Raw genomic sequence first — 10471 nt, forward strand, 5'->3', positions numbered from 1 at the left:
TCACTGAGTTGCACTGACTTGGGGGTTCCGAGGGATGATTGATCCTTAATCTGACAGGCTCAACTGGAGCGGAATCGAGCCCTTTCCGCTCTGGGTGACTTTTGTGCAAACAGGGAGCAAACATTTCTCAGTAGAAGACACACTGACGCATGGATCCAAACGCGCAGCTGGACAGACTACCGCGCGTTTTAGAGAGCAAAAGCGCACAAGGAGGACTGTAATCGCTGTGTTTTTTTTTCTGATATTGACGTGAGAGAATTTGGGTTATTTTTCTCTGAGGATGTGATGGGCAGCGACATCAGTAAAAGCGGAAAGGTGAGTGAGATCCTTTTAAGAACAGCCGCACTTTGGGGCTGTTTACATGATAACACGCAGTGAGATGAGGGGAAATGCTGGCGGACTTCTGACTGCGTTCTGCGTAAGAAGGGTTTCCTCGGGACCCAAATACGTAATGTGCAAATGCGGTCGCTACAGAAATCTGAAATAAACGCAGTAAAAGTTAATGTTGCGGTGACTTATTTCTATTTAAACCCAGTTTAATTAAATGGTGCAACATTTATTGCGCATGTACAACATCCTCTGCGCTGAAAGAGACGCGTCTGCTCTGAAATCAAAGTAAAAAATAGAATATTGATCAGTGATTGTTTTGTGGGCTATGACCTTTCTGAATGGCAACGAGAGTGAAATCGATTTTGTATCGCAGTCGCAGGTTCAGTCCCTTATATGACCTTATTAAGTAAAAAAAAAATGTGAATGCATTTATTTAAATAAACCCAGCAAAAAGGAAAGTTTAGTTGTATACCACATTTCAACAAGGCAGTCCAAAGTGGTTTAGACAAAATAGAAGCATTTAAAATAACCAAAAAATATTAATTAATAATGTTAAAAAAAGGATAAAATAATAAACCTCTCCAGATGTTGACTCAGAAACTGAGATTCAGTTATGAAAAGCTGCATTAAGAATGGTTAGATATTTGTACTTTTTTGTCACAAAAAAATTACAGATGAGTAATATGTATTGTATTTATTCAATCATATAAAGAGTCAATTTATAGTTGTGAAATTCACATTTGTTAATTCAATTAAGTAACTGAAGTACTCTAAATTCACTAAATAACACAATGTAAATACTCAGATGAATTATGTTTAAAAAAAAAAGAGAAAAATTATGTATCTGGACAAGTTCATGTTATATTAAAGTGTTTGGTTTTTTTTACAGAAAAAATAATGTAAGTGGTGAAAAAAATCTGTTCAATATTTTCTATTCACAGTTTTAACATGACATCCCACTTATAAATCCCACTTTCTCTAACAATTTCTGTTCAGCACACCTACACACATACATAAGAACTCTCTCAATATGCACACAGACACACACAGAGACACACAACCTTAAATTACAGCAATTATAAGCTGTTAAAAGGAGCATAAAGTACTATAAAACATACAGCACTTTGTAAATGCACTTTTTTTCCCTTCATCTACTAAGGTAGTAGTAGTAGTAGCAGTACTACTACTACTACTACTACTACTACTACTACAAATAATAATAATAACTATGCTAATAATAATAAATCATTGTTTTTTTTCTGTCTCCCTAAATACAGAGGGAAGGAGCAGCTCATCACCGTCGGTTCAGTCATGGCCTTCTGTCTGTTGCTCACAGACTCGGACAGCTCGGACCCTCAGGTGTTTTTTCACGGACTCCGCACCTGGACACCAGCCTGTCCATCCCTAACATGTCCATGTCCCCAGAGGACACAGCTGAGACGTCAAACACAGAGAAGACTCCTTCAGATTCAACCTCCCTCTTTCTGCCTGAGTTCCCACTCCGTACATTTCCTGGACAAGGCCGATTCCAGGTGCTCTGAACCACAAAGTAAAACTGGTCAATAGAATTGATCGGTCTACCAGATGTTGCAGCTCAATAGTAGAAAAAAGAAAAAGAGAGTGAAAGTTGTGGAAATATTGAATTTTTTTTCCACCTGTTCTTTCATGTCTGTAGATCCTGGGTTTTATAGCTAAAGGATCTTTTGGACCCATCTTGAAAGTGAAGGGCATTTCTGAGGAGAAGACTTATGCTGTTAAGGTTGGTTTAGTGTTCATTTTAAAAACACTACATTTAGATGACAAATTAAAGGAAAAACATGATGGAAGTGATCTCTTCTTTCGTGAGGCTTCATTTAATGATTTCAAGAATAAAAAAGATGACAATAAGCCTTTAGATCTCATCCTATGTAAACCCCTTTGGAAATTTTAGACCATGTGTTAGACAGTGCTGTCCACCTCCATCATCAAAATCAGTATTTTGGTTGGATGGTGTTCATCCCTTGAGTTCACAGATTCGGTGTTGGCAAAACACTTTACTAAGACACTTTAAGTCGGCCTATCCTGTAATTTATCACCTGTCTGTGTGTTCATTTTGTGAATAATAACCTTTATTGTTGCATACTGTAGGTCCTGCCAAAGTCAGAGATCTTAAAGTATGGAGTGTTGGACCAGTCCAAAGAGGAAGTCATCATCCAGGTACTAGCACTCCAATGTTTTTATACCCAGTAGAAAATACTCTACAAATGTCTGATAGTTATGATAAAATCAATGTAGCTTATAGTCAAAACTCATACTGTCAACTGTGATATTTTTCTAGTGGTTACCTCATTGAGCATTCTATGGTTATGTAGCACTTACAGTAGCTATTCACTGATCATGTACTGAATCTGTAGTACTTTTATCTGAACAGTTTGAGACTTTTAGAGGCTTTAATTGCCTCTACAACCATCAGTGCACTGAGGTTTACATTTAAGATTTATTTCTGTTTGACACCAGGTCTTGTCTGTGAATAAATCTTCTCTTTTGCAGTACATGGGATACGTTTGGCTGTTATACACTCCCTGTCCATCTCTCACTGTTATATTCACTGTGTGTCGACTGTTCCATTGCAGCGGCAGCTCAAACACCCTTTTATCCACAATCTGCAGGACTGCTGGCAGACACAGCACCATCTCTTCATTAGTGAGTTCATAAATATGAACAATGACACAGTTAAACTCCTCTCTCCTCCCACTTATACTCTCCTGCTTGTTATGTTTCTGAGAAGCTTTGTCCCTTCTGGTCACACAGTCACATTAATTCAACTCTGGGTAATAGAGTATTCTGTATGATTGTGTATGTGATCTTACGGCTGTGTCGCTGAGTCTGGTTTTAAATCTCTGTTGTGGATAGCGAAGACACACACTGCCATCTAATGAGAATACTGGGTAAAGCTCACATCAGTCTAGTCTGGCTGCAGCCGTTCTACTGCCTGCATGACTTTAACCCTTTCATGCATACTGGTCACTCCAGTGGACAGCCATTCTACAGCTGTTCTCTTGTACACTCATGGATTTTGTTGTTGTAGTTGCACACACAGTGGATGCTTATGGACCATCCCACACACTGCAATTCATACCATTACTCTAACTTTGCAGTTCTTGATAAACCTGATTTGCAGTAATATGTTTTAGTGTAAATCAGTTGCTAATTTTGACTGATTGATTGATTGATTGATTGATTGATTGATTGAAATCTTTATTTCGAAAATGTAGACAGTGAAATCAAAACAAAAATCAACCAACAAAATGTAAGTACTGGTACATAAAAGGTTGATAAGTAAACAAAAGTAGAAAATAATAATGATAATAATAATAATAATAATAATAATAATAATAATAATAATAATAATAATAAAATAAATGAAATTATACATGCTCGAAAAGGACTAGGAAGAAGTAAAAACTTATATACTCCTTCCCCCAATCTCTCTCTAATTGTTATTAGACTGTAATTTAAAAGTTTTCTTAATCAAAAAGGATGTTTTTTATATCATATTATCTCCATGAAGTGAGTAATAATTCATATTAGAGTATGTTAAAATGTTAGAAAATATCAGATCAGAAGCATGAAAAATGTTTTTATTTCACAGTTTTCAAACAGTATATCACTTTCTGATGATGGGTTTTAAATACGTGTTGCTTTGCTTCAAAAATTAAACGCATTGTGTATAACTGAGTGGACATTTTTGTAACTCCATGTAAAATAGGTTCATAAAAAAATTTCAATTGCATTGTTTTTTTCATGCCTAAAGAGGAATAAAAACACTCAGGATAAAAAATCTCGACTGAAGTTCTCATGATTCATGCATGAAAGCGTTAATTTACTATGTGTATCCACCTGAAGAGTTTTTTTCAGGTATCACCAAATTAAATCGAACCACCAAACAGGACAATAACATTTTTGCTTTTACGTGACTCAAACATATTTCCTCCCTTTCCCATTAAGCGACAGTGTGATGAACTTTTCCCTCCTTTCTCCTCTGTCTTGTTTTGATGTTTTATTTCAGACCATGCTGGCCTTCAGTAACTGCTGTGTGCTGCTATCTCAAAAATATGAAACATCTCAGTGTGTTTTCCTCTGCAGTGTGTGACTACTGCGGCGTTGGTGATTTGTATACCTGCTGGTTACTGAAGAGCCAGTTTAGGGAGGAGGAGATCCGGCTCTTTGCTGCAGAGATGGGAAGTGCACTGGGTAGGTGGTCCTCACATTCACCTTAAACACCTGCCATTGATTTGGATGCAGAAGTACTGCTTTAGCTGCAGAAAATGGTCCACCTTCTCCTCTTCGTCTTGCATCGATCTAATGTGCATTATTTTTAGGGTTTCTTCATGACTTGGGGATTATGCACAGAGATGTAAAGGTACAACTTTTTTATTTTTATTTATTATTTATGCTTTGGCTTATCTAATTCATCCCATAAATACCCAAACAACCACAGGTGACCAGAATCATCTACCAATATAAAATCTTTAATAACTTCTGATCCATTAATCCTATCAATACATGTAAATATTTGGTGTAAACTACAGTTTTTCATCTTTTCATGGTCATCAGATATGACCCATTTGGATGTTCAGAGACTCTGTAGTGAACATGGAAACACTGTCATCTTCTACAGCACTGATTCACCAGTGAAACCCATTGAGTTGGATCAATAACAGTGGATGGACAAACTAGGTTTATGTTCAGTTAATGTTGAATTTTGTTGAAAAAGTCACATTTTCTTAATTTTTCTCTGTTTCTGATATTATGACTATTAACTTTAATCTAAGTTTTTATGAACATCTACAGGATCAGTGAATTAAATATGGGAAAATACTAGATTTTTATTGAAGAAATGCAAAATGCAGAGGATAATATTATAATCAGTGGTGTTAAATTGCTCAAAGAAAGTTAAAAAGAGAGAAAAATTCATTTGGGAACAGCCAGAAAAGTAACGCTTGGTCTTTATGGGTTATACATGCATATTTCTGACATTTTACAATATTCATTTTACTGCTTTTCCAGATGGAGAACATCCTTTTGAGTGACCAGGGTAATACTTTTCATTAAAAAAAAACATCTATATTTTAGTGGCACAGTAACTAAATTCCCAATCATATTGGAAGCATATTAATTGAATTGTGTCATTATTCAGGTCATCTTCGCCTGTCTGACTTTGGACTCTCACGCCGCCTGAAACGAGGAGGGAAAGCATTTACAATATGTGGGACAATCCAGTACATGGGTGAGAATTTAGTTTCATATTCTCGGGAATAAAATGTCCCCCACTACATTAGACCACTCTAAATGTTCAAACTGAAAACCTCTGGAATATGATCAAGAGGAAGATGACAGCGCACAAGAAGGGGTGCACACTTTAGGAAAAAAAAAATTAAAAATAAAGCAGTGATTGAGAACAGTATTGTAACTTACAATATCAATTTGAATCTAGTTGCTTGCTGTCAGAGAAAATACACAGATGATCATTAGAAGTGTTTGGGTTTTTTTTTTCTTATTAAAAACCCACTGAATCAATGTCACTGAATCTAAAATACCATTATAAACACACTGGACCTTTATACTTCAGCTTTTTGCAGGCTGACGTTATGGTTCAATTAATCGTGTTGTTCTTTTCACAAACCATCAAGCAAAGCTGAGTTGCTACTTTTCTGCTTGAGAAGCCATAAAGCACCAGCAGCATGAAACCTTTGACTGGAAATCATGTGTTTGCACCAAATAGTGATTTTATTTATTTTCTTATTAAGTGATACAGTACATAACAAAACATGTGAAAGACGTGACAACAAATAAGACAAAACAAAAACAGATACTAACTGCATATTCATCATTATACATTGTTGTGTGTGTGTGTGTGTGTGTGTGTGCGCGCGCGCACACGTGCGAGTGTGCAAGAGAGAGAAAAATGAAAGAGAAGACAAAGGAATTAATAACAAGAAATGATAATTCACAAACAATCAATAAAGAAATTAATGAATGAATCCAAATACTGAAATTTAATCTCTTCCTACTTGAAAACAATGGTGCAGAGTTGTTTAAAATAAATATGAACTCATTTTATTTACATATTTTGACTAATTGTGAGTTTCTACATATAAATTTGACTAATGTTGTTATTAGTGTCCATAATTAACAATAATGTTCACTTCACACAGACCTATACCTATGACTTCTTAATTTGCTTCCAGTTGTGTGTTGTACATCAGAGAAACATTTGACCTGAATGGCTGCCTGAGCTACTTTATATTTTCTTTTTGTGGCAGTGATTGCACAAAAGTAAAGTCTGTTTGCAGCAGCATCACACTGGGGCCACACCTGTGGTTTGTTCCCACTGGAATGAGCTGACCCAGTTCTGAATGTGCTGCACCTGTGATGTACTTATGATTATTATATAAGTGTATTTTACTGCTTTGTGTTCTCTCTGCCTGTTTCTATATTAAACAGGCTTTTTGTGGTATTTCTACTTTAAAATGTTCAAATATGACCTAAAATTATTGTTAGTTTTAGAATAAAGAGCTCTGAAGATATAGCAAAGATACCAATGTGTTGGACTGTATAGATATGTATTGAATATATACACAGGCAGGGGGATTTATGTGACCACTAGAGGGTGTAGTAAGTCACTCTGCTGGGGTCTCCCATGGTGAGGAAAACTAACGCTATAGCCCTTTTGACCAAAGCATCTGAAAGTGATGAGAACAGCAAAGAAACAACTTTTAGAGTCAAAGAAAGTAACAAACTGATAAAAGCAAGAAGAAGAGTTTGATGCTAAGATGGCAGCGTTTGTTCCAGGTGAGGTATAGAATTATTTTGGTAAGCTGCCATTTGTTGATCCACAGTTCAGACTAAACTGTGACAGTTTTGGCCCTGTTTAGACGATTCCAAACAGATCGTTAGTGCGGCTATTGTCAAAACAAACACAAACAGAGGTGATTTGTGGTTTTACTGTGGCTGTTTTCAATCTAAAAGCAGAGCTAAGCTAACAGAGCTATAATGTAAACTATCAGATGACGCAGCACATGAAGACTATGGGACACAGTTTTTGTTTGACCAACTGTTAGAATGACTGGCAATGAGTTTTGTTTGAAGGAGGAAACTTGTTTTTTGTCATTTAAGTTTTTATATTTTCAGACATTTACAAAAAGGCAAAAAAAAAAAAAAACAAAGAGGAAAAAAAACAACAACAAAAAAGGAAAGACAAAAAGAAAAACAAAAAAACCCCCAAACAACTTATAACTGAAAACGGCAGCCACAAAAGGAAGAAGAAAGAAGGAGAAAACTTGATGATACCATAGTGTAGATGTGTCTAAACAATGAGCCTTGTACTTTACAGTCTGTGGATTATACATGGCACTGATTCTTTGGTGGTTGTGGTAATTCTAAGTGTGTTTTGAAACAAGATTCCCTCTTGCCTTTGAGAATTTGGAAAGTCAACACTACATATAACCCCTCTCTGTGTTGTTTTGCTCAGCTTTTTGTTTTGTCTTTGTGATTCTTGTCCTGGTTTGTCTGGACAGCGCCTGAAGTTTTAAGCGGGGGTCCATACAACCATGCTGCTGACTGGTGGTCCCTTGGCATTATGTTGTTTTCTCTGGTGACCGGAAAGGTGAGAGTACCTCAACATTAATCTACTTTGTTTAGTTTGTATACGTTCATGGCTTTGGTAAAAGTCTGTTTTTGTGCTTAGTTTCCAGTGCCTGCAGAGTCCAACCACAACACCATGTTTAACAAGGTCAGACAATTTTCGTATGTCCCACCCCAGACCTGCAGCACCGCGCTGACCTTACTGCTCACCGAGGTCTGTAAAGTCATTTTCTTGCTAATTCTGTCTATCAGTTTAATTATATCACTGTGATCTTTCTTAATTAAACTACTTATTAATTAAAATACTAATTACAAATCACTATTCTTGTCTGTTTCTTTATTGATGCAGCTTTTGTGCAAGAACCCGGTGAACCGCCTTCGTAACCTGGAGTGTTTCAAAATGCAGGCCTTCTTCCGTGGTACTTTATTTGACCCTCAGATCCTCCAGAAGGCACCTGTTCAAGTCATCCTCGAGCTCAGGACCCATCCCGATTGGCCGACCAAAGCCAGGCGAGGCCTTTCAGTGGACCAGTTTGATAACTTTGACTGTGAGAGAATCCTTCAGCCTCCGACAGCCTCTTCTGAATTATCTCCCTCTCTGGCCAATGTGGATCTGAGCCAAGCTGCAGAACAGACTTGTGAAGCATAAGAAAAGACCCGACTAGAAATGAGTAAAACTGCCAAAAAGTAGTATTTTTCCTATTACATGATACCTCTTGTGTGAGAAAGTTGCATGGACAGTTTTTTATACACTATGGTTCTTCCACCAGCTGTTATTATTTTTACAATTTTCTATTAAATGTTTGTTATTATATGTAGAATTTAACGTAGATATAATTACATTAAAATGAAAATACCGCATGAGAATGTTTAGCCTTAAATTTTGAAATGAATCTGACTTGATAAATGAAACATTTTCCACTGTTTTGTGTTTAATCTGTTTTATGTTTTTTCTTTAACTATTTGAGTAACACTTGGATATATACAGCTCAGTCAAAACAAACCACAGTAGTATTTTGCTGGACCTCTGTCAGCTTTGATTACAGGACAAATTCGCTGTGGTATTGTTTATGCTACTCAATGCTTATACAATGTCATAACAAATGGCAAAACATTTATCACTGTTCAATGTTGCATTCATTTTTTGTCAAGATCTTGTATTGATGTTGAGACAGTTGGATAGATGTGTAAAATCTTCTCCGTCACATCCCAAATATTCAGAATGGGGTTCAAGTCTGGACTCTGGAGTGTCCAATTCATATCTTATACAAGGTGATCCTGAATCCTGGTACTGTCATATTGGAATATGGAGAAAAAATCCACTGATGTTCAGACCTGGTCATTCAGTATATTCAACTGACCCCATTTCACAGACACTTAACATTGCTGAACCTAGACCTGACCAACTGAAGCAGCCCCAGGTCATAACCCTGCCCCCATGGGCTTGTACTGTAGACACTAGGCATGATGGGTAATCACTTCATATGCCTCTCTTCTCACCCTAATGTGCCCATTGCTCTGGAACAGGGTCAATTTGGACTCATCAAACCACATGATCTTCTTCCATTGAAACAGTCTAGTCTTTATGTTCTCTACAAACTGATGATTGATTCAGAAATGAAAAACTACTCATTACATTAGTTAAATGATTAAAGAACTTACTGCAGCTGAAAGATAAATCGCAGCAGAAATCATCCAACTGATGAATCTTTCCAGTTAAATCCAGGTGGCAACTTTTTTTTGGCGGTGTATTGATGTATATCCAGCAGTGAAACTGTTCTTTTATGTTGGACTGTCAAAACATTGAATAATAAATCAGTAATAATCACTATGCCCACTAATTTTCACTTTCAAGACTCTACACATGATCATGAAAACCTCCACCTTAATTATCTAAGTGTAAATAGATTCAAGGATTCCAGGATTTGTAATGTCATTTTCACTATGCACTTACACAAGAGAATGAGATTAGATATATAAGATGAATTGCTTTAAACTGGATGCCAACTGAAATATGAACAAACATTTGTACATTTTCAAGTGTTTTTGTAAAAGTAACTCTTCACACATTGCAGTTAAACAAGGAAAGAGCAAGAAGAATCATCATCCTGTTGAAACATCATAACAACATCAACTGAATTTACGTGAACTTCTAAAACACCAACTAGAATCAAATGTGAAATACTTCAGCAGTCTATTTCAGTGATGCCACATTTTTTAGGATAAAGTTTAGAAATCTCTCTTGTTGTATGTAATTACTGGTACATGGTGAAACACCTACTGAGGAGCTTATTTTAAATCTGTTAGCTTATAAATGTGGTACCAGACTACGCTTTGTCCAACTTTCAGCCTTGGGTTGACCTATTTAAAGAATCACTCGCAAGCCTATTGAGGACAACTTTAATAGGACAGAAAATTGAGGACCAGATAAAGTATCATTATTAAATGTTTTTAATTAGGTAACAGAGAAAAAAACGCAGGCCCCAGCGGAGGCAGCCATGTATAATTGCTGCAC

At 36.4% G+C, this 10471-nt stretch overlaps 1 protein-coding gene across 1 annotated transcript; it reads left to right on the top strand.

The window, feature by feature from the left end:
- The first annotated feature begins 107 nt into the window (after nucleotides 1-107).
- Nucleotides 108-9797, top strand: rskra (ribosomal protein S6 kinase related a). Its single transcript, XM_030152898.1, has 12 exons — nucleotides 108-315; nucleotides 1608-1862; nucleotides 2006-2089; nucleotides 2458-2526; nucleotides 2943-3012; nucleotides 4456-4563; nucleotides 4692-4732; nucleotides 5380-5407; nucleotides 5510-5599; nucleotides 7890-7978; nucleotides 8060-8170; nucleotides 8306-9797. Exons 1-12 carry the CDS (start codon nucleotides 286-288, stop codon nucleotides 8603-8605), a joined length of 1275 nt encoding a protein of 424 aa, XP_030008758.1. The 5' UTR covers nucleotides 108-285; the 3' UTR covers nucleotides 8606-9797.
- Nucleotides 9798-10471: the final 674 nt, after the last annotated feature.

This window comes from Sphaeramia orbicularis, chromosome 13 (genome assembly GCF_902148855.1).
Source record: "Sphaeramia orbicularis chromosome 13, fSphaOr1.1, whole genome shotgun sequence".
NCBI classification, from domain to species: Eukaryota; Metazoa; Chordata; class Actinopteri; order Kurtiformes; family Apogonidae; genus Sphaeramia; species Sphaeramia orbicularis.

Coding starts and splice junctions, on each gene's coding strand:
- rskra (XM_030152898.1), top strand. CDS start 286: ATGGGCAGCGACATCAGTAAAAGCGGAAAG. Junction 3,013..4,455: donor ACAGCACCATCTCTTCATTA/GTGAGTTCATAA, acceptor TTTCCTCTGCAG/TGTGTGACTACTGCGGCGTT. Junction 4,733..5,379: donor TTATGCACAGAGATGTAAAG/GTACAACTTTTT, acceptor CTGCTTTTCCAG/ATGGAGAACATCCTTTTGAG.